Source organism: Heloderma suspectum, chromosome 1 (genome assembly GCF_057233095.1).
Source record: "Heloderma suspectum isolate Gila_16-S chromosome 1, 16-S_ref, whole genome shotgun sequence".
Taxonomy (NCBI): domain Eukaryota; kingdom Metazoa; phylum Chordata; class Lepidosauria; order Squamata; family Helodermatidae; genus Heloderma; species Heloderma suspectum.
This window is the reverse complement of record NC_139458.1, coordinates 333,462,451-333,487,987: the sequence shown is the minus strand read 5'-3', so window position 1 is coordinate 333,487,987 and position 25,537 is coordinate 333,462,451. Positions and strand designations below refer to the sequence as shown.

General features: G+C 42.8%; 1 protein-coding gene across 1 annotated transcript in view; it reads left to right on the top strand.

Annotated features, from left to right (window-relative positions):
• Positions 1-362: 362 nt before the first annotated feature.
• Positions 363-25,537, top strand: part of THEMIS (thymocyte selection associated) — a 107,845-nt gene continuing 82,670 nt past the window's right edge. Inside the window, exons 1-2 of the mRNA XM_084827483.1 lie at positions 363-879; positions 21,956-22,114. Of these exons, the coding sequence (XP_084683609.1) occupies positions 789-879; positions 21,956-22,114 (250 nt within the window). The 5' untranslated portion in view covers positions 363-788. The remainder of the gene's footprint in view (positions 880-21,955; positions 22,115-25,537) is intronic.

The following is a 25,537-nucleotide window of genomic DNA, read 5'->3' as shown; positions in this document are numbered from 1 at the left end:
TGAGCTGGAACTTTTATCCCCTAATCCTCTATTGGCATGAAGTGTTTTAGATGGGGGAACCATTTAAAGTGGTGTCCCCCACAAGTCATCTGACTAGAATGCTGTAGTTCTACCACTGCATTCTGCTTTATGCCTAGACCCAGCCACAGCTGTTCAGTCTCTATGCAAACATTCCTGCTAGTTTCAACTAGCCACAGCAGGTTACAGCTGGCACATTCCCTTTAAACTGGCTACCTCTCCTTCCTTTATGAATTCTGCAAAGCAACAGTAGCAAAATACAAGCCAGTTTCATTTTATCTGTTCAGGGACTGTTCATGCCTTCTTTCAAAAGAAGAAAAAACAGTACTTTGTTCCAGAAGCTCAATGCCAAACTATCAAAAGCTCAAGTCAAGGGGTGTGTGTGTGTGTGTGTGTGTGTGTGTTGGTGCATCTGCCTTAGGTAGCAACCCACACTCTCAGTGTCAGTGACAAAATCCTTCAACACCCCTTGTTCTAGTACTGGTATAAGCCAATACAGACTGTCTTTTCTGTAGGCCAAATTGGCACAGGCACAAGGTAGTTCATACCCAGGTGCTGAATGCAGTTCTCTTGAAGCTTCCTATTCCTGTCTTGCACCAACCCAGAGGAAGTGGTCTCCACAGTGAAAAGGCTTGAGAACGTCTCTCTTTCAACAGAAAGCTTGTTTCAGATTTCACAGGCTTGTTTTTTAAGTGCAAGGAGAGAAAAGAAAGAGCCTCGCATGAGGTGTTTTTCTTTGAACACCAAATCTCCCTGCTGCTCTACAGACCATGGCTTCTAGCCTAAGAAACTTCATCCATTCCTTGGATCCAAAATCTCTCCCTAGGATTCTTCAAATCCAGTCTGGCTTTTATGACGAAGGTGAGTCTTAGTCTAAAACTGTATGTAGTACATAAGCGTGGCTGCGCTGCGGTTTCAGCTTTATCTGTGTAAAGAAGTCAAACAACTAGGAGCTGAACATTTTAAGAATAGCATCATACAATCACTAGCAGGTTTCCTTATAGCAAAAGGTGATGGTGAGCATTTAAAAATAATCCATGTTGATTGGACTCCTGCACCCACACGCATATCCCCAAGGCATGGCTAATAAGGGCATTTTTAGTTGCTAAACATATGACACTCGGGCCCTGGAAGTATAAGTCTCCACTGGGAGATGGTTGAAAAAATGCTAATGCAAGCAGCCCCACTGGAAATATGGGAAAAACTGGAAGTGTTTGGGGTGGATTCTTGGTACACAGACTAGATGCCACTTGAACCACGCCAGAGAGGGATGTCAATTGTGTTAATTTTAGCTATAACTCAGGAGTGTTTTGTATGATGTATGTTTTATACATATACTTGCTTTCTTGTTTATTTACTTTTATTTTTATATTTTATTATGTTTTTCCAAATGGTGTGTGTGTGCATATGTATAAATTACATATATATGGGGTAGGAGGTGGAGGCAAACAGATGATGGATGGACGGAGAGAAGGGAAATGGGGATTGTTTATGTATAGAATCAAAAATCTTTCAATAAACTGTTCATAACCAAAAAAGGGCTGAAAATGAGGTTTTTAATATATGGAAAGTGTGCTGTAGGAACATGGCAAATAAGGATCAAATGTAATGCAGGGCAGGCTTTTGACACATGGAGCCTGCTACACAAGCGATCAAAGTGTCCCATGAAAATTAGAAATGGGAAAGTCACAAAACTTACTGCATAATGAAAGCAATTTGCACATGGATGCAGGCTTCCTGGTATGCACCACTGCTTGGGAACCATGTGCATAGAAAGGAGCTATGCACGCAGTTCTTCGAGCAGGATCTCTGCATTCAGGACCTGGACTGGCATGTGTAGGAGGGTTGGTGCCAGTAGCTTTTATAGCACCACTTATCTGTTTCCAGGGTTGTGTGCGGGGTGTTAGGAGAGGGATGCACAACATGTTGCCCGTAGGCGGCATGCACCCCTCATGGCCATTTTTGCATGCGCGCGCGCGCGCGCACACCCCCCCCTCCTGTGTTTTCCTGTTGCCGTCACAACTGCTAAATTTGCTGACCCAGTGGTGGCAAAAATCACAGGGATTTTCCAAAGAAACAGTGCATGTAGGGAGTGTGTCCCTTGTTTGCAGGCAAAATTATTTTCCCGGAAACCTCCTGGAAGTGCAATTCTTCTTGGAAACAAGGCTGTGCTCCTTGCATGCCTTCCTTCTCTGAAAAATACTATGATTTTCAGCTCCACGGTGGCAAATTTGGCAACAGGGTGGGCTGCAGCCCCTGGTAGGTTGTGCAGGGGACAATGCAACCCCCTCCCCCAACCTCCAGAAGGTGCTCACTCCTGCTTTAGAGGAAGCAGCAATTCTGCTTACATTTTGGTTCTCTCAGCTGTGCCTATGCTCCCATCCATACCCTTTAAATAAAGAGGCTGTTAGGACATAAGGGATGGGGGAAGGGCTGTAACCTTGATACCACAACATCATCAGTGTAACATTAATTTCTCCTTTTTTGTGCCTTTATACTGACATACCTTTTGGAGTTCTGTATTTATGATTGTAAAAGCAACTGGAGAATGGCTGAACTTCAGCTGCAGATGTCTGAGCAACGAAGTAGAAAGCTGGTGATCAGAGAAAGGGGAAGAACTGTGGTTCTGGCACTGCTTTTTGAATGGAACTGAATGAGCATATATGGCACTACTAGAACAGCATACCCCACTCCTTTCATATGACTGTATTTTAGTAAATACTCTCTATTGCTGACCATAATGCTCTACAAAATGCTCTAGTTAGGATACCACAAAACCACATTAAAATAAAAGAGAGGCCTCAGAAACGCTAACTCATAATTTAATTTCTCACCCTCTCTTCTTGTAGGAAGCCCATGTTTGCCTAAGATACCTTTTACCATAAAATGTGGTATGGTCATGTGCGCTGAGTACAATAGCAAATCAAGGCCAGAAAAAATCTGTGGAAGTGTTGCCCTTCTCTACCCAGAGTTGAGGATCAGCAGTTGACCAAAGCTCAGTCAACTCAATCAAGATACCACCTCGTTTTAAGATATAGGTTAAAACATAATCGTACACAAACTTAGGGTTTGTGCTGTCCTCTAATGTAAAGTATTGAAGGGGCAGCAAAAAGGGACAGAAGAGGTTCCCAAGATGGTCTTCTCCAGATCGAGAGGTAAAAGTGGGAATTTAAACTAGTTTTCATCCAGCAATGACTTTTGCAGATGGAATCTAGCATGTGATAGATTCTGCTGTTCCAGAGCTTGAGCAAGCATGGTGGGTGTGCAGTTCATGGCACATCTCTCATCTTTCAGTAAGGCTAAATAAAGATCTCCAAAGAACTAGGAGTAGCATAGTCGCACTTGGGAGCCAACCCAGATGTAATGTGAAGGATCTATGGAGCTAGGAGCAGTTTCCTCTGCTACACCATCAGTAAAACCCAGCCTACTCTGGAACTGGGGAAAGCAGTGTTCAAGAAGTTGTACACAGTTGTTTTCTTCCTTTTTATTAGCAATTATTTAAAATGATAACTTTTCTGATAATATTGTGTCTTCAGTGGTGCTGTCACCTTTTTTTTTGTGGCCATAAAAGATAGAAATGAGAGGCTTCACCATCTACTAACAGAGATTTGTTCTTGATCTAACAATCTTGACCAGCAAACCCCCTGATTACTGCCCCAGCCCAGGGGTGGGGAACCTCAGGCCTGGCAGCCAAATCTGACATTCCTTGGGGTTCCCCAATCTGGCCCTCCTGGGTTTCCCAGATGGCCATGTCCCTTCCTTGGCCTGACCTCCTTTCCCCCAAACACCTATTGTATTGTGGGTTTTGTACAGTTTTTCCCCATTCTAAAAGGTTGAAATGCCTCTCTCCTAAGGCTTAGGGCTTCTTCACATGGAGCTTTTATCCTGCTATTGAGATTACTCATTCACAGAACTTTGTGGGCCCTTTAGATGATACCTCCAGGGCATCTCCTGCACTAAATGACCCTTATTACATTTTTTAATAGATCAGAGAAAATGAGGTATCAAATTACCCCGCTTGTATTCTGATTGAGTTCCCTCCATGAAAAAGGAAAAGCAGCAAGAAGAGGAGCTAGATCAATGAAACATATGGAAGACTCAGATAAGGGGGAGAAGGAGGGGGAAAATTGGGGGAGGAAGCACGTGTAAAGGGAGTCCATTGTGATCCTGCATTTAAAACGGAAGCAGAAAGCCCCATTTTAAATGAGGGATTTTAGGCTGGTGTAGACACGTTCTTAGTGGCAGCAAGAGCTTTAAGCTACAACATGCTGGTATTTTTTGTATTTTTGGCTTCATCCCCCTTTGCCTTCTTTCCCACCCACTACTGGAAATCCCATCCCCACCCCCCTTCTTCAAAACTGAATCCAGCCTTCAGGCTAATTCTCCACCCTTGCCCTAGCCTGAGCTTCAATATAATTGTATGGAAAATAGAGAGGAGGAGGAGAAAGCTAGTAATGGAAAGAGGTATCTTAAAAGCTGAAGCTGAAGCTCAAATATTTTGGCCACCTAATGAGAAAACTCCCTGGAAAAGACCCTGATGCTGGGAAAGACTGAAGGCAAAAGGAGAAGGGGACGGCAGAGGATGAGATGGCTAGGTGGCATCACCGATGCAATGAATATGAACTTGAGCACGCTCCGGGGGAGAGCGGAGGACAGGAAGGCCTGGCGAGCTATGTTCCATGGGGTCATGAAGTCGTGTCCATGGGGACACGACTGAACGACAACAACAAATCTTAAAAGCAATATCTAGGTCATCCATGCTGATCAGAAAGGCACCTAACAATCAAGGTGTAAATATGATTAAGAGAAAATGAAATTCCATTAGGAAGTGATCTGATTTATTGAAATTTTTGCCTAGAATATTTTAGTAAATATTGATGTTTAATAAACTGAGCACGTTATATGTCCATTGATTTTATAAAGTTTAGGACACAAGTTTGAGTTTCCCATCTTGAGGTTGCAAAAACTATGCCTTTTAAAAATATCAGTATAATTATTTTATGGGAAACTTAATTTAATTTCCTGCTGGGTTAATTTAACTACTAGCAGGGATGTAAAAAGTGTCATCTTTCCTTTGAGAAATTTAGAGTTGCCCTGAACCATTTACTCAAATTCATTTGGCATGTGCTCTAAACATGTACAAGCAGCTTCTGAAGAAAAAAACAGCGGCGGGTGGGGGAGGGCTAGATGTACTTCACTATTCCTACACAGAGAGAAAGGTCAGGTTATCTGATTCTTAATCTGGGCCTTTCCAGATTGTCATCCTGTGCTTTCACCTGCACAGAAAAGGCAGAGGTATGCCCATATATACCTGTAGGGTTGCTAAGCAAAAGCAACAACTTTATGATGCTCTCCTTGGTGAATTCACATAGACATACAGCCATTTAGTTTGGATCAAAGTAACCCAGTTTATGCTTTGATTCTATAATGTCAGTATCGGGTGCTTGAGTGTATTCTCACACAGGAATGAATTACTGAAAAGTCCTGATGACCTGTGTTTCAGTAGACTCATGATTCTCTGAGATCCTTTTGACGTTTTCATATTAATATTCTCTTTGTCTTTGAGGAGCTTTGCTGTTCTCTATTATTGATTGATTGTATTTGTATCCCACCTTTCCACACAAAAAATGGATTGTATTTGTATCCCACCTTTCCACACAAAAAATGGAGCTCAAGGTGGCTAACAATAATAAGAGGAAAATATTTTACAATAAAAACTTGGTTAAAATAATAATAAAACAGATTTATTTATTAATTAAATTTCTTAATCACCCATCTGGCCAGTCACCCAGCTACTCTGGGCAATGTACAACTATACAACAATCAAAAACAGTAAAATTAAGCATTAAAACATCATGTTCTAAAAATACCCTGACCCACCCCAAATGCCTGCCTGAACAACCACGTTTTCAATGCGTGGCGGAAGCTCATTAAAGAGGGGGCATGGCGGAGTTCCCTAGGGAGGGAGTTCCACAGAGTGGGGGCCACCAGAGAAGGCTGTCTCCCTCGTCCTCACCAGCCTAGCTGTCCTGGCTGATGGGACAGACAGAAGGCCATCCGAGGCTGATCTTGTTGAGCGGCCTGTCTGGTGTTGCTGGAGGCGCTCCTCAAGATAGGCTGGGCCTGAACCATATAGGGTTTTAAAGGTCAAAGCCAAGACCTTGAATTTGGCTCGGAAAACAACTGATAGCCAGTGCAGCCAGATTAAAAACACAATTTGAAAACATCAGTAACAGAATAAAGCAGCACTCACCCCAGCAAACCAGATTACATGCCAATGGTCTGCTTGAATAAAAATGTCTTTGCCCGAGAGCAGAGACAGAGCCAAACTAGCCTCTCTTGGCATAGAGTTGCATATCCTGGGAGCAGCTACCCAGAAGGCCCTCTCTTACATCACCACCAAATGTGCCTCTGAAGGCAGTGGTACTAAGAGAAGGGTCTTCCCCTAGGATCTTAAAACCTGGGCAGACCCATGTGGGAGAAGTGGGTCTTTCTAGTAGCCTGGTACAAGGCTGTATTGGGCTTTCTAGGTCATAACCAGCACTTGTAATTGTGCCCAGAAACACTTGTAATTGTGACCAGTAGCCAGTGAAGCTGCTGTAACAAGGGAGTCATGGGCTCCCTGTGTAACTGGCCCTGGTCAACAGTCTGGCCATGGTATTCTGAACCAAGTGAAGTTTCCAAACAGTTTCCAAGGGCAGCCTCAAGTAGAGAACGTTATAGTAGTCTAAACAGGATTATAACAAAGGCATGGCTAGATGAGATATCTCTAGGATCAGGTGCAGCTGGTGCACTAGTCTCAGATGAGCTTGCAAACATGCTCTTGGCCACTGCCAAGACCTGGGCATCCAGGTTCAGGGCCAAGTCTAGGAGTATACCCAAACTGTGAGCCTGAGTCTTCAGGGGGAGTGTGACCCCATCCAGCACAGGTTGAGTCCCTGATCTGTCTTTCAACTAACCAGGAGCACCTCCTTCTTGTTTGGATTAAGCTTCAATTTGTTTACCCTCATCTATTCCATTACTGACATCATACACTGATTTAGAATGAGAATCCAGCTTCTTTGGATATGGATGGCAACGAGAGGTAGAGCTGGGAGTCATCAGCATACTGGTGGCATTGAACCCTCAAACCCCAGACAACCTTTCACAGTGGGTTCATGTACATGTTAAATAGCATGGGGGAATAGGATGGAACCGTGAGAAACACCACAGGCCATCAAACAGGAATCCGAAGCACCACCTTCTGAAATCGGACCTCCACGAAAGACTGGAGCCACCGTATGACAGGGCTTCCAAGTCCCACCTCAGATAGATCCTCAGAAGGATACAATTATATCCCACCCTTCCTCCAAGGAGCTGTACAGTGTACATGATTCTGCCTCATTTTATTCTTGAAACAACTCTGTGGGGCAGGTTAGGCAGAAAGACAGTAACTAGCCCAAGTTCACCCAGTGAGCTTCATGGCTGAGTGGGGATTTGAAGGTGGGTCTCCCCAATCCTAGTCCAACACTCTAACCACTACATCACACTGTCTCCTTAATTCCTCATGAAGATTCAATATCTTCACCAAAGCAGCTGACATTCCTTTGTCTTATTTGTTCTGAACATCCAAAGCCACCTCTTTATCATACTCCATTCTTGCTACACGTTGGTCAATCCCTGATGTTTCCCTTCACCTCTGTTCATCCACCTCAGTTGTGCACTGTAAGTCCTCTGAGCAAAGTCCACATCACAGCTATGTAGTGTGCAACCCTCAACATGCTCTTGGTGTGAAAGAAGTACGCATTAGTAGTGGTGGTAGTGGTGGTGTCAGTAATGAGGGTGATGTCAGAGATAGTGTAAGGATCTGCACAGTGTGGTAGATCTCTTTGGCCCTATACTGGAATAATACTGCCCATTTTACACTCGCCCTTGTGAGCCATTATAAACTTAAAAACAAGTGCTCAATAATAGGGCTGTACATGCAGTTTCAATTCAAAATCTTAAACTATTTTATAAATGTTGTGCAGGACCATATACATGAAAAATGCAAATAGGTAGTAACAAACTGAAATGCATAAAGTCTTCTCTTGTTTGATCAAGGCAATCAATGACAGAACATTGAAAGGGGGGTTAACCCTGAAATGGGCATTATTTACAGCAAGGTTTATTATGTATTTGTTTGTTTATTTGTTTATTTAAAAAATATTTACATCCCACGCTTCCACTACATTTCCAGTGCTCAAGGCAGCTTACAACAGTCTTTAAAATGACAAAATAATAAAATCTAACATAAATTAATCACCATCATCATCAAGAACTACAACAAGGACAATGACAACAACAACAACAACAACAACAAACAAACAATAAAATCAGGCAGAACAGGAGGCCAATACAAAAAACCAAAGAGATAGACTTTTTGGAGGACTTGGTAGAGGAAAAATAATTAAAAATATTGTTCAGGTTGACCGTGCTGTTTTCAGGCTAAGTATTGACCTCTGAAATAGTATAATTAGGCTAATAGGTACAAGAACAAAATGTATTTATTAACATAGTTGGTTAGGATTATAATCACGTTAATGTGAAGATTATGATTTTTTTTTTGAGTCCCACTAAGTTCAGGGGGAATAAATAACTTTAAAAAATACTTTGACTGGCTGGGTTGTGGAGAAGGTTTAAAAGTTGCCTGTGCCTGGTTAATAAAAATATTCTTGCCTTTTAAAATACAAGCCCATTCTGAAATTAATTAAGAGATGATAATATTATGTCACCTCATATTTCCTAAAGGGCAGGAATCATAAAAAATGGGTTGCACAGTTTATTGAATTAAATGATTAGTTGTCTGCATGCCAAAGAATAAGTTCACATTTCAAAAATAACGAAATAAACTGCAGATGTTTCTTGTATTAGTTGCTTAGTTCAGGAAACAGAAAAATGTAAAATGTAGTTTATCAGTAGTGCCTCAATCTTCTGGAGGCAGATTTTGTACGGGTCCAACCATTTATTACTTTAAGGCCACAGTCCTATGCATACTTACAAGGAAGTAAGCCTCGTTGTACTCAGTGGAATTTACTTCTGAGTAAACTTGCATATGATTACATTGTTATGCTGAACTCCTATATATGACTACTCAGAAGTAAGTTCCATGAGTTCAATGGGACTTTCTTCAAGATAATTCTGTTTAGGATGGCAGCCTACAAAAGGTATTATCCAACAACAGAAAGGTCAACGTTCTCCACAAAAAATATTTGTTTGTATGAAATATTTTTTAGCCACCTTTCAGGGCAGAAGCCCTCCCAAGGTGGCTTACAGCAACAAAAGGTCAACATTCTGTCCCACATCCCTTTCAGCTCCCCTTCCCCACACTTTCAGAATCCGAAATGACTCCATTTCACTCTACCTCAGTCCTACAACTTGCTCCCTTGACCCTGTTCCTACCCATCTCCTCACTTCCATCTCCCCACTCAGCCATCTGAAGCTTCTCTCTCTGCCTTTGGATTTTAAGCACATTCCTCTTTGACTTTTAAAAATGTGATTGCCCTGTAACCCCAAACCTTAGCTGCACCTGATTATTTGCAGGTTTCAAAGGTGCTTTGCGGATCACTGGATTCATGCAGAACTTCTCTGCCACCAATTTATTTCTTTTTACACCTTTCCTAAAAGAGAGACTAGTTCTATAGTATTTATAGAAGAGTAATTGGAGCAGTGGATTAGGAGGAGGAGCTTGCTCTGTTCATGAATGTTTAACAAAGCTCGAAGGTGGGTAATCAGTCTCAATCTAATACTGCTATATTCAAAGGACCATCTTCTGTCTAGTTCAGCCTGCTCTAACCTGGTGTAATCCAGATGTTTTGCACTCCAATTCCCATCAGCCCTAGCCAGCATGGCTGGTGATCAGGAATCCTGGGAGTTGTAGTCAGACATCTGGAGGGCACCAAGTTGGGGAAGGCTGGTCTAGATGTTAGTATGTAACTCACATATATTCTACTGAATACCATTTTTCAAACTTTGTAACTCTTCACACATCTTGCTGATACTGGGGTGGATCTACACGGGAGATTTACTCTGATGATACTGCGCCTCACACATGGGCATGATATATGGTGTTACCCCAATCTGCATCAATCCCAGGTTTTCATGCTGTAAAACCCCATTTTTGCAAAGGCGTTTTGTGATGGATTTTCCCATTACTCCGGCTTCGGTGCAGTTTGGAAGTCTGTGTGATCCCAACTGGTGATACTGGCTTTGGCTGGGGCTGGGGGGAGCAGCACTGCCAGGAGGAAGGGAAAGTTGTGTCAGCAAAGGATGGACCCAAAGAGAGGAGTTGGCTTCATCCTCCAATGATCATGTTTTGTTTTTTCCCAAATGAGCCTTACTCCCAAGAAAGTCAGCACATTGCTGTTGGGATGACGTTTCTTTTTTAAAAATCTCCACTTTTGCACAGGTACACATTATTCACATAAGATTAATGACCTCAAGGAACAACTAGCTGAAAACAGCCCAGGTAAACATTTCTACCCAGAAGTAAATCACATTGTCTTCAGTTGCACTTACTCAGCATGGGAAGGGAGAGGGGTGGGGGATTGGGAATTGCATTGCCTTTTGTTTTAAATCTCCGCGTACATGCTGCAGCAGACCTGTGCATTAGTTTAATAACTTTTTTTAAATGCCACAAGACTCCACCCACCTATGCCTGAACTAATGCAGTTTCTCGTGCAGTCTGCCGTGCGAAAGCGGGTTTTTCCTCATGTATAAGCCACTTTAACTGGCTGCGTGTGCCACGGGAGAAGCGAACCCAAATGGATGAAAATGCAGTTTTAAACTGAATTGTGTTGGAAGGCATCTCTGTGCAGATTGCCCCCAGCAGGATTTTAGAAGCAAAATAAGCCATTGTCCATCACCATCTTGTAGCAATTTACTCCATATATATCATTATTTTCTTTATATATTGTTGTTTTAGACAGGGTAAGAATAGCCTCCATGGCTTCCAAATATTGTAGCCATTGAGTTCACAGGATGTATTGCCAGTTATGATAAGAGGTCCTAAGCAACATGGCTTCCAAACGTGAACTCCACACATAAGACATCCCTATGTTTACTCTGCAGGCAGACATACACAGACACACAAATAGAGTCCAACTTCTGTGTCAAACTTTGTGTCTTGAAATACAGGATTCAGTGGCCTGTATATATCGTACAAATCTAATTAATTTGCATTATTTTTTCTTATATTGCATATTTTAATCTGCAATGTTTAGTACTTTACATAATTTATTCTCCTTCTGCTAGTCATGCTTCTTTGGTTTCTGAGACTGACTAGAGATTGCTCAACTACTCTTTCAAGCATTATCTATGTGACCATGAGAGCAAGAAGCTTGCTTTAAAAAAAAAGAAAAAAAAGAAAAAGAGTGAAAGAAAAGAACCAACTAACAAACTGAGTTTTTGAGGAAACTGAATTCTCTTCCAAATGCCATGACCACCTTCTGCATTTTTACAGAATCTTGGTTTATGCAATTCTGCTCTCTACTATACTTCCGTGATTTAAAACACACTTGCCCAGAATCTTTACCAGCTTGACGAGATGACCTAGCCTAAATGCTCCATGAGAAATCATTAGAAATATGCATACATTTAAATGAAATGTGTCGTGCAGATGAGAAATAGATGCACTTAATACAATTATGTTTCAAAGTCAGCTACATAGAATACACCCAATCTATACAAGTTGCTTATGCTTGTATACAATTAGTCCACTCAGACCTCTCCAGACCCTTGATAAAAAGGACAGAAGGACAAGGAATAGAAAAAGATTATGCATAAGTATGGGAAAATATTAAAGGTAGTTAACACTGACTCTGAGAATGAAGACAAACCCCCCAAAGTTTTTAAAAATACTTCTGAGGTGTCACGTTGCTCTTTCCTGTAAAACCATGCAGCTTACATCAAAGCTCTGTCGCTGCATGCAAAGTTCAAACCTGCCAGATAAATGAGAAACAGCAAAAAGTGTCATAAACCCATCAGGGGAGAAATAAATCAGAAACAGTGGAAGTAATTTTTAAAGGATTCACCTAGGACAGAAATGGCTTAAAGCTCTTGACATTTAAAGTTTTACTTTTGCATGTGGAAAGATAAATCTGTGTCTGTTGCTTTTCTAATGACTGGGTGGGTATTTGCAAAACGTGGGTGTCCTGAATTAAGGTGGTTCCAGATATGTTCAGAGTGTACAATACCAACCTTTACAAATGGAGTTCACAAAGGGAGTTTCCTCTGTTTTCATACTCAGTCTGGGTATAGTCATGCATATGGCTCTGGAGAACTGGCCTTACACAGGCTGCAATCTGAAACACATTAACCAAGAAGTAAGTTCCACTGAATACAGTCAAGCTCTCTTCTGAGTAAAAATGCATAGGATTGCACTTATGTCAGGTGATTGACACCTATGGCTGACCTGACTTGTGTACCAGGTCAAGTCAATTAGAAGTCCTATGGAATTGTGTTAAAGAGACACATTTAGGTGGGGTGGGGGAGGATAATATGACAATTATCACCAGGACTGGAGGAACAGCAAGGATCATGCTGCAAAAATGGAAATGGGGATTGTGAAGAGAATATCTATAGCTTGGGTTCATGGAGCCTTAAGGCATTTCTGTGTAGGCGACAAGGTTTCTTGGGTTTCGGTTTTTATGTCTCTTTAAAGAAGTCACCTTCTTGGGGCCAATGGGGACAGGAATGTGGAGAACAATTGAAGTTCCACTGATACCGTATACTCTGGTAATAAGGATTTGGAGAAGGACTCCCAAAATTAGCCATTGGGAGTGCATAGGTGAGAGAAAACAATAGATGTTGGTAACACTGCAGCTTATATGCAATATATTTATTTATTGCATTTATTGCATTTATACCCCGCCTTTCTCCCTCTTGCAAGGAACTCAAGGCGGCTTACATTATCCTCCTCCTCACCGTTGTATCCTCACAACAACAACCCTGTGAGGTAGGTTGGGCTGAGAGTCTGTGACTGGCCCAAAGTCACCCAGTGAGCTTCCATGGCCAAGTGGGGACTAGAACCCGGATCTCCCGGCTCCCAGTCCGTCACTGTCACCACTACACTACACTGGCTCCAGTGTATATATAATTGTATACAGTGTATACAATTGTAAACAGTGTATATATAAGCAATATAATTGCTGTAGTACTGCAGTGGTGAAAGCCTTATTCAGGGGCTGAAGATGGGTCCCCTTTCTGGGAAGTATGACCACAGTTGTACTTCCCAGAAAGTACTAAGAAAGTACAAGGCTTCTGAGGAGAGAAAACAAACCAGGCCAACAACATCAAAGGCCTTCAAAGCACTTTTTCCTTTCAGTGGATTAGGGAGAAAACTACGTGAGAACATCCAGCTTCATGCTATGGAGCCTAAATATACTCAACAAAAGATCCTCACTACAATCCAGCACAAAGTTAGGCATGACTTAATAAGCATTTCTAAATTTGTTTTCAGTTTCATGAGTTTAAACATATCTAACTTTATGTTGGATTGCACCCATAAACTAGTTGTAATTCTAGTTTTTATATACCTGTAAAACTGAAGTGTAGTATTACATGCTGCAATCCTATATACACCTATGTGGAAGTAAGCAATGGGACTTACTTGTGAGTAAACGTGTAGCAGAAAGCATTGTTAGATTGCTTTTTTACAAAAATGTAGTAATTCATGGGTTCATTGAAAAGATCTGTGCTGCAAAAATAGCTTATCATACGCTAAACAGAATATTAAACCATTATACTTTAACATCCACTGTTTTACGTTATTACTGATGAAATACTGACCTCAAACATTTTGTCGTAATCTAGAAATAGGAAGCATTACTTGTTTCCTCTCATGTATATGAACTATCTAAAATGTACAGTTATTTGCAGACATAATAACAGGAAAATCACATAAAAAGAAATCACAGCAAGATTCCCCCCACCCCCCGACCCCACCCCATACACACACACACACACACACACACACACACATATACCTATTTAACATTTTAGAAGAATCAGAGGAAAAAGCTATTGAACCAATTGTTACGTTGCTTTGATGTGATCACAGCACCAGCTAATATGGATTTGTAAAATCAGAGAAAAGCTTACAAAGGGATATAAAAGTAGTTCTTATTGAACAAAGTAACAATCTCAAAAAGGTGGTTTCAAAGGCATCTAGTTCTTTAATTCCAGCCTTCAGGGGCATTGTTTGATCCTAGTAAATAGGCTGCATTATTCCAGTTTCTTCTTCTACGAAGAGTATGCAACATCTTTCTTCACTTGAAAGGAAGAATCAGTCCTTCTGCTTAATTACCGTCATGTCTTTGATGGAAGCTATGCTTCCTTTCTACAGAAAAACAGAGGAAATTTGCATGACAACAATGAGCAAGGCTCTCCTTTTTTTCTCTATGACTACACTGTGCAATACATGTGACTACATGGCATAATCTCTTCCAGCAGTGTGCCTCTGATTCTAACATGCACCGCAGAGGCCCTAACATTAAAAGTGAGAGAAGCTGTGTTGTGTTCCTGGAGATGAGCAAAGCTATTGTGAAGTCACTTGATCTGACCCTTTGTCAGCAATACTAGGGAACTGACTAAGGGTTTACGAAACCCCACTTACCCTTGTTCTGCTGAGGTCCGTGGGGGGGGGCGATCCAGTCCTCCCCCCGGAATCCGTGATGGGGGGGAGGCAATCCGTTCCTCCCCCCCGGAATCCTCCCCGGCCAGCTCTGCTCCGCAGCGTGTCTGTGGAGCTGCTGGCTGGGCCAATCCACAGCCGGGCTAGTGCGGACGCAAATGGCATCCCCGCTGCCATTTGCGTTTGCTGTTTTGTTTTGTTTTTTGCCATGATAGGCTATGTAAATATTTACATAGCCTATCACGGCAAAATACAGGGACGCAAATGGAGGCGGCTACGGCAGCCTCCATTTGCGTCCCTGCAGGCTGCCCAGCGGCCAGATGTCCAGCTGCGGGCAGCACTGGCTAGCAGCTCCACGGAATCTCCATGGAGCGGAGCCGTCCGGAGAAAATTTCGGGGGGAAGGACGGAGCGCCTCCCCCCCACCGCGAATGTCACCCTTCAAAAAGGTAAGATCTATGGGCAATGAAACAGTAGGGATGTACGAAACATCTACCTGGCTCTGCGCCGGGCAATCTGCAGTGGGAGGGAGGCGCTCCATCCCTCCCCCTGGAATCCTCAACAGGGGGGAGGCGCTCCGTCCCTCCCCCCGGATCCGCTCCACAGCCAAGCCGCAGAGCTGCCAGCTGGCTCCGGCCGCCCGCAGGTGGACATCCGGCCGCTGGGCAGCCCTGCAGGGACGCAAATGGTGGCTGTCGTAGCCGCTGCCATTTGCGTCCCTGTATTGAGCTGTGATAGGCTATGTAAATATTTACGTAGCCTATCACGGCAGGGGGAAAAAACCCAGTGTACGCAAATGGCGATAGCCACCGCCATTTGCGTATGCTGGGTTCCCCCTCCCCTGCCATGATAGGCTACGTAAATACTTGCGTAGCCTATCACGGCCTCCACAGGGACGCAAATGGCGTCCCTGCGTTAGCCGTGATAGGCTACGTAAGTATTTACGTAGCCTATCATGGCTATATGGAAGAAGTGAATGGTGGCCGCAGATGCGGCCACCATTCGCAATGCAGCGCAGATGGCAGCAGGTAGGTGCTCCATTCCGGGCCCATTTTGCGGGGTGGGGGGGCTTCGTTCCACCACGGATTTCGGGAGGCTGAATGCACTGGCATTCGGCCTCACCAAGATCCATGGCGGAATTCTCTGACATCCCTATTGCAGCCTGATGATGTGGACAAGACGCTTGAATCAGTCCGGCCCACCACATGTAAGCTTGATCCTTGCCCATCTTGGCTGATACGATCTAGCAGGGGTGGATTGGCTGGGTGGGCCCAGGGAGTGGTAAATTCTTCGCTCTGTCAGGCGTGGTGTCTGCCGCCTTGAAAGAGGCTGTAGTGCACCCTTTCCTGAAGGAGCCATCACTGGACCCAGAGGTGTGTGAGAACTATTGCCCCATTGCCAATATCCCCCTTTTGGGCAAGGTGCTTGAGTGTGTGGTGGCTGGGCAGCTTCAGACGTTCTTGGAGGAAACTGATTATCTGGATCCATTTCAGTCTGGTTTCAGGCCAGGGTATGGCAGTGAAATGGCATTGGTTGCTCTGACTGATGACCTATACCAGGTGAAAGACAGGGGTAGTTCTACCCTGTTGATCTTCCTGGATCTCTCAGCGGCTTTTGACACCATTGATCATGGTGTCTTACTGGATCAGCTCTGCAGGATGGGAGTTGGGGTCACTGCGCTACAGTGGTTCCACTCCTACCTGCAGGGCCGCTTCCAGAGAGTGGTATTGTGGGATTCCTGCTCTACCCCATGGCAATTAAGATGTGTGGTGCCACAGGGTTCTATTCTATCCCCCATGCTGTTCAACATCTATATGAAGCTGTTGGGAGAGATCATTAGGAGTTTTGGGGTGGGGTGTCACCAGTACGCTGATGATACTCAGTTCTATTTCTCCTTGTCGTCGGAGTCGGCTGAGGTGGTGAAGGTACTGAGCCAGTGCCGGGAGGCTATAATGAGCTGGATGAGGGCCAATAAACTGAAGCTAAATCCTGACAAGATAGAAGCTCTGTGGATTGGTGGTTCCCAAGTCTGGGAATTGGGTAAGCTACCTGTCCTGGATGGGGTTGCACTCCCCCTGAAGGAGCAGGTGTGTAGCTTGGGAGTACTCCTAGATCCATCCCTGTGACTGGAGCCCCAGGTGGACTCTATGGCCCGGAGTACTTGGGGCCAGCTTCATCTAATCGCCAGCTATGGCCTTTCCTGAGCAGGGATAACCTAGCCACAGTAGTACATGTGCTGGTGACTTCCCGATTAGACTATTGCAATGCACTTTACATGGGGCTGCCCTTGAAGATGACTTGGAAGTTGCAGCTAGTGCAAAATGCAGCAGCTAGACTGTTGATCAGAACATCTCGTAAAAACTAAATCACACCAGTTTTAAAGGAATTGCACTGGCTGCCAATACACTTCCAGTCGGAATTCAAGTCAAGGTTCTGGTGATGACATTTAAAGCCCTAAGTGGCTTGGGACCTCGATATTTGAGGGGGCACCTATCCCTGTATATGCTTGCCCGAGAACTGAGATCTGTTGGAGGGGCCCTCCTGTGCATCCCACCAGTACGAGACGTACACTATGGTGGGATGTGGGAAAAGGCCTTCTCTGCTGTGGCACCCTGGTTGTAGAATGCCCTCCCCTTGGAGGCCCGTGTGGCGCAGACATTTGTCTCATTTCGGCGCAAAGTAAAAACATGGCTTTTTACCAAAGCCTTTGAGGACTAAATGCATTCCCTAGCACATTGTTTTAACTGTTTTATTGTTTTAGATTTTAACTGGTATTAGCTTGTTTAATAATTTAATATGTTTTTAGGTGTTTAAATTATTTATTGTTTTATACTTTTTAAATTGATTTTGTCCGTACGCCGCCCTGAGATCTTAATGATATAGGGTGGGATAGAAATGTTTTAATAAAATAAAATAAATAGTAAAGTGTTCAAACAGTTGAGCTGAGAAAGGATCTTAAAAAAAAAAACGGTACGCAGTGAAGAGTTCAACATGAGCAGCAAGTTGTAATAGTTAGCACTATTAGGGCTTAATAGCAGTACTGTCACCACCAACTGCAATATTTATTTTACATGAGCAAAAGAGAAGGAACTAACCTTACAGTTTTCCCCAACAACCAATGCCATATCAAAATCCTCTGGAGTAAAAAGAGACTCTGGTAAGGATTACTTGAGCACCAGTCTTCAACTCAAAGCACCAATAAGTCAAGGAGACTGTAGTGCCAGATACCACTGATATGTGTAAGAGAGGGGACTCAACTGAACTTGAAACTCTTAACAAGTTAGGGGTAACTTAACAGCAATCCTCTCAGCCCAGATGTTGATATAGCCTACCTTCTTATAATCACTACATTGGGTTGGGGTGCTTGTGTAATGCAAAAGAAGAATTAATGGTGGCAGAGGAGGAATATCCTTCCCAGTTGAAAACTGCAGGTATGTCATAGGACACATTTAGACGTCACTTTAGTCCACGGTGGCGGAATAAGCTACACACAGTAGCTTGTTTTTGAAATAGTCTATGATGCCTTGCCACATGACCGGGCTAATATGCTACTGTGCAAAACTTGTTAAGCTACTGTGCCTAAACTGACTCATCCCCCGGCCCGCCCTTTGTCCCGCTGCGGTACTTCCACCCAAGCAGTGGCACTGTTTCACCCATTCATTACGTTGCAGCAGGGGCTACAAGGAATGAAATCCCAGTGTGCACCAAAAAGGGGTGGTACAAAGAAACCCTTGGGGGTTTGTAGGATCAGGACCAAACATCACATACAGCTTCTCCTAGCCACGAGGCACCCGATGCACTATCAAACCCCTGTGCAATTACACTCAGAGGAAGGAAAATCTGGGGTGCAACAAAAAGGGGGTGGCACAAATAAACCCTTGGAAGTATGCAGGATCAGGACAAAAGTTCATAGGCAGCCTCCCCTCGTTGGGAGGCACCCAACACATGCACAAAACTTTCAATTGTGTATTTCCCCCATAGTCATTGCTAGGTGCCCTTAAGTGTTCCCAATCTCACTAAAGCACTATGGCGCTTTAGCACTAAAGTGGAATTGCACATTCCCCTCCCCCCCCCCCGCCATAGACAGTGCTGGCATAGATGCCTCTGTTACCAATTGCACATTTCCCCCCATGGACACTGCTGGCTTAATCACTTCAGCATGTTCCCAATAGTGCTAATATGCTAAAGCCCGGGAGGAGCAGAACGGCAGCAATCTTAACTGCTCTTGCCTCACAACTCTGTAGGCCACCAAATAACCCACGGTGACTGCCAAATGATACGGTAACCCACAATGGGTTAAATAACCCCTAGCACAGACCATGGGCTATCAGAGTGGGTTGTTTTGGCCAAATAAGCCATCATGGCTTATTTAACCCATCATGGGTTATTGTGTCATCTGAATCCAATCATAGAGTTACATTCAATTTAAGCAAACAGCTCTACCTTTGACCCAAATTAGCTCCCCTCAGGAAAGTAGCACTACCCTCAAACTACTGCTTAGGTTGAAGAAATGCTGTTTGCAAATCCCTTCACTTGCAGAAAGTTGTCATTTTCTCTAATACTTTACCAGAGTTCATTACTTAGTCTAGGCATATACAAGCACCTCCTGAGGCCATGTGACCTCCTCCCCACCAATCCCTTCTCTCCTTTCCAACTCAGAAAGGGTGACAGACCTGAGAGCAAATGACATTCCAGTGTTTCTCTCTTGCCTTCCAAGCAAGAGGGGGCAGGCTCCGGTGAGCCTACTTCATCCTCTATCTAGTGGATTCTGATCTCTCTCATTATGTTTCAGGGAGGATAAGGAAAGTGAAGAACTGGGGACAGCAATGGCTGTGTTTCCCAGCATCCACTTGGAGAAAAGAGGTTTGGCCCTCTAATCTCCATTCAAAATTATCCACATATAAGAGTGGTTGCTAAAAAGTTTTCTAGTAATAAATAGACCATTTGCATTTATTATTTGCTTCTAGTGATATACTTTTTAAACTCTTTTTCACAGACTTTTCTTACTTGGTCCATAGCCCAAGACTCTAGGATGTCAGGGAGTTTGGTTTCTTACTTCTCTTCTCACTTACAGTAGAGGTAGACCAAAGTGTTTTGTTTTCAATTTAGGGAGGCTTGCTATAATGAACTTTGAGAAATTCTGTGTCAAACTCAGTGCACTATCCTTAAGACAGCTTTTTACAGTTCCAGGAGTGCTGGAAGGTTTTAAGGTGGGAGCTCTTGGTGGTCCAATATTAAATTAAAATTTTGATTCAAAAGGGATCCCAACTATACTGAAAATATAGTTCAGTCATATTCTAGAATGGTAGAAGAACTAGACATAGGCAACCTGATGCCCTCCAGATGTTTTGGACTACAAGCCCCACAAGCCCCAGCCAACCAATGGTCAAGGATTGTGGTAGTTGTAGTCTAAAACATCTGGATGGCACCCAGTTGCCTACTCCTAGAATCTTTCTGTTGAGGGCTTGGCCTCTTCACTCTCAACCTTAGCTCTGTTTCTGACTGTTTCCATACATTAGCTCTCAGCTCAGTTCATCCCTCCGCATCAAAGCTCTTTTCTCAAGACACAGCAAGCAAAACGATGGATCTTAGAAAATGGGCTGTAATTCTTCCTCTTCTTTATCAATTTAGCCTTGACTGCAACAGCAGTCCTTTTTGCCCAATGACCCTCTGTCAGGGCTCCAGTCCCTCCTCTTCGGGGGCTCTGTACAGTTCAATGCCACCTATTACCATGCGTAGTATGGAATCCAATCCTACCATTGCAATTAAAATAATACAATATACATACAGTGAGCAGGTTTGTTTGTTTTTTTAAAAAAGGCCTGATCAAAATTCAAATAAAAGACAGAATAATTCTGCTAATAATTTTGTTCTACATTTTAATTCAGAGACCATCATATTGCACTTTCTGAGAATTAACTTATTTAGATGCAGCAAATGATGAATGGCCAAGACAATTACTATAGAATTATTGCTGTTACTCCTTAATTTCAGCTATCACCTGAGCTATCATCTGAGCTATCACTCAGGTTTTGGAACATAGTTCCAAAATGTTTTCATCAAAAGGCAAAAGACTATGGACTAGAACCATGATTTCTGTGTTGAATGGAGTATCAGGTCCTGGGAAATACCATGAGAGTCATTAGATCTTTCAGTGTATGAATATCGGGCATTTAAAGTAGTAGAAACCAAACAACAGGATATAGCTTCTGAGAGACAAGACAACTTGTTCTTTGATGATGAAGAATGCTTGTAACCCACATCACAAGAAGTGATAAAGTCAGAGCTGCAAATAATGGCTGAGGGGATAATAATCCACCCACTCCTCCCACAGTTGCCTACCACCATCACCACCTTGCTCTAAGCAGCAGAGATGGGTCTATCTTTGAGCTCATCTTTCAAGCAGCAGCTTGGAATACTAGTAAAGAGACAGGTTCTCCCTTGGAGATTTTTGTGCTGCTGTCATACCAGATTATGTGTGTGGCTGTTTCTGTCTTTCTTCTGCCTTATGGGACCAATAGTTCTTAAGACAAAATATAGGCAGAGGAATGTGAATAGCCAAAAAATGGCAGTGGCCAGTTTCTGGTTTTCTTCCTTGAGCTGTGCATGCAGTCAGGCACAGTTCTTCTTCATCACAAAAGGTTCAGATTTGCCATCTATGTGGCTGGTCAGGGCAACTTCATTTAAGATACTGTCAACAAGCTTTTGAGCAGCAACAGACTCTTCCTTGGGTTGTCTCCATTTTTACCCACCTTAAAGATGGGAGAAGAAAAATCAAGGGCATGCCACATAATTGAGGTCTCAAAAGTAAGAATGCAAGAAAATCTATAAAAGAAAATATGAATTACCAGCACTTTGGTCTCTGCATTATCAATTTTCATAGGGAAAAGAAAAGAAATGCTTCACAAAACTGCATACAATGGACTGGAAACACATTATGTGGTTAGATGGTTTCTGGAATAGACACACAGAGGGTGGACTAGAGAAGCGATGGCAGAAGAGCTTGTGTTTCTTCTGGAAACTCTCCATTTCTCCTTAAAGAGGCCTACCACCCTTTCAAAACTAAGAGGGTAGTCTAAAATGTCTCAAAATGTTGTTTCTGCTCTGACTTACCTTGATATTTAGATCTAAAGCAGACTTTAGGAATCAAGGAATCAAGACTTTGGGATATATATTATATACTAACAAGGGAAAAATGGGTTGCTCAAAGGTAATGAGGGAGCAAACTTTATAGAAGAGTACTTTTCAACTGTAAAACATCTTTGGTTATCCTTGTGTTCTCCTTCAGGTTCCGTTTATGAAAAGCTCAGCCACGAATGCTGCTTGTCAACAGGAGATGTGATTAAAGTTGTTGGATTAAAAGTAAAAAAAATCCTTGCAAGTAACCATGAAAATGAAGACGCTAGCCTGGTCCCCACTACAGTTGACCTATCTCTACATTTTCCAGGTACTGTGTAAATATTTCTGCTTTGATAAGGAAATGGGATGGCCAAAGAAAGGCAGCATCAGATAATTCTGAAATAGTTATTTTCAATGTGTCTCATGTACAATGCAGTTTAGGTTATCATGAAAGAACTTCAGTGGTACTCTGCACTCAGCCTTATCTAAGAGATGGACAAAATGCACAGACCTCTCTCTTGGAAGCACTCTATAGCATAACATCTATATAATATTCCATAACATATACAATTATGTATACAATTATAAAAAATAAACAAGAATGCCATCAATTTGAACCTCTCACTGATTAACTGATTGATCCTCACTGACAAATGCTTGCACCCCTGGTAATTTTGTTTATTTTAATGTCATCCAATATTAACCTTTATAAATGGGGAAATGTGTGCTATTTATTTATTTTAAATTCTTATACCACACCCTTCCTCCAAAAGGAGTACAGAGTAGCTTTCACATGCCAATAAACAACAATAAAATCATACTTTCACCGATACATGATGCACAACATGATATATGCTGACATAATGCATAGATCACAAAATAATAAACATGCAACAAGAAAACAAATTCACAGCCAATACATCAAGTACAACTGGACCCCAACGCACTCACAAATGGTAGTTAAAAAACACACCCTTCTTTTAATATCAGTGATATATGGATGGAACCACATGTTGCACAGGACACATGGCTGCTGCCAAAAGCAGCAGCTCCACATCTTCTTCCCATCCTTTCCCCATGATGTGTGATGCCATAAAATGCATGACATCATCACACAACATAAGAACCTAAGAAGAGCCCTGCTGGATCAGAACAAGGATCCATCTAGTCCAGCATTCTGTTCACACAGTGGCCAACCAGCTGCCCACGGAAAACCCACGGGCAGGACATGAGTGAAACATCACTCTTCTTTTATCTGTCCTGAATCTCCCACTAATCAGCTTCATGGGATGACCCCAGGTTCTAGTAATATGAGAGAAGGAGAAAATGTTTCCATGTATTTTTTCTCCACACCATGCATAATTTTGTATGCGTATCTCCCCTTACTTGCCTTTTTTCTAAGCTATACAGTCTCAGCTGTTTCCTCATAGAGAGTTGCTCCAGCCCCTTGAAAATTTTAGTTGCCCTTTTCTGCCCTTTTTCCTACTCTACAATATCTTTTTTAGGTGCAGTGATGACAACTGTACCCAGTATTCTAAATGTGGTCACACCATAGATTTGTATAAGGGCAATATGATATTGGCAGTTTTATTTTCAACTCCTTTCCTAATTATGCTTAACATGGAGTTTGCCTTTTTCACAGCAGCCACACACCAGGATGACATTTTCTTTGAGCTGTCCACCGCAACCCCAAGATCTCTTTCTTGGTCAGTCAAGTGTCCGTCCGCCCACAAGCAGCGACAAATGAAGTAGAGCAGGTGTGGGGAAACTCAAAGGGTGATGACATCACATCATACTTTTTGTAGCATTACACATTGCAAGGAGAGGAGTAGACACAAAGTTGGTGTTCTCAGTGGCAGAGATGCATTCTCCATAACATGTCATTCCAGCCATAAATGCTTAAAAAGGGATATTATGACATTGTTGAGTTATAACTTATAGCTTAATTGCACAGCTAAATTAAATCTCCTTGCTCAGTTCTCTAAACTTTTCACTGAATCTTCCTCTAGGAAAGAATAGCCCTACCAAATGTACATATGTACTTAATTTTTCTTTTCTGTGCAGTTCTAACAAAATGATTCCAATGGGTATGATTAACATGGAAATAAAAATGCCCTTTAGGTATTGCCGTTGCAGAAACTCCTGTATCTTGTAATATTTCAACGTTGCAATTAAAGCTTGATAACCAGATGCCTCTAGCACCTAAACACAGACTTAATGGGTCTAGTGGTGTGGCTATCCATCATATCCATATTCTTCTCCTTTGTTTCTATACTTCTGTGTTAGATTTGGTTATGCAAATTACGGCATTGCCTGTTAAGGGATGATTAATATAAATGTTAGGGCTAAATACTAATCTATCAGCATCGTCACATGCTATTTGGTGACTCCAGAAAGCTATGTTTGTGAATTCCAAGACTGCTGCACTCCTTCTAATACTGGGGGAAACTGAGGCAGTCCTCTTCTGGGTCATCATTGCTGCAGTCACCCAACACCTACCATCCACCATTACCTGTCATTACAGTGCCTCCTTTTCCCCAGTGCTCAGAACTGCTCTCAAGCACCATCAAATGAGGGTGGAGGACAAGGGAGAAAAGGACCCCCCCCTGTCACCCATCTAAAATCATTCTAGTCCTCCTCTAATGGCAGAACCCTCTAACCTGTACAGCATCCTAGCAGGGGAAATAATTATTCCCAGATACTCAAGATTTAAAGATATAATGAATGGCATAGGGCTAGTTGAGAGGTGAGAATCCTAATGAAGTTGCAGGTATAAATTTTTATATAAAACAAGAACTGAATCTTCAAGATTTTCCAGGATTCAAAGATCTGGGGTAGTTAGCTCCTCACAAAGTTCTAATATTTACAGCATTAAAAAAAAATCTGAGGATATTACAACATCATATGGAGACTAGAGGGATGTCCAGTCAAATCCCAATCATGTGCGGCCCTGTAATGACATTCAGCCAAACCCACTGACACTGCTCTCACAGACCTTTCCTTTTAACACAGGGAGGTTGAGAGTACAGGGGCGGGGTGGGTGGGTGAAGCACATGTCCCGGCTCTCTCCATGCTTACAGTTAACCCGTCTTCAGTGAACACTGAAGAGGGCTCTTGTTACATGACATGCCATACTCTCTCACACATACAGGCCAAGCTGTTCTATGTGTTAGCTATCCTAGGAGAAATATATGCTGCCACAACATCAGTCCAACTCACCTTTCTGTATAGCTACCCAGCTCAGAACAGGAGAGAGAAAACTCACGGCCTCCAAAAACATAGCTTGGGGCAATACCGCCAGACGCTACCAGGCATTTTTTAACATATAAAGTGAGGGGGAAATTCCCCCCAGCCCTCATGAATTCCCCCTCTGAAGTGCCCTTTCAATTCTGCTTGTCCCTGGTTTACATCTGGGGAAAACAAAATCCCTAGATTTTGCAGCACGCCAAGACTCTTTGTTGTTTTTGCTGCAACAGACGAACACGGCTATCCCACTAGAAATTATTTAAATTATTTAGAAATTTACAACTATACATATAAATTAGCATGCAACCATTTTATGCAAAGATGTATCCTCTTCTGTGCTCTTTTTTTGGTGATGTATTTCCTCTTCTTTCATGATGCGTTAAGTGGCCACCCTAATAAGAACATAAGAAGGGCCATGCTGGGTCAGACCAAGGGTCCGTCTATTCCAGCATTCTGTTCACACAGTGGCCAACCAGCTGCCCACGGGAAACCCACAAGCAGGACA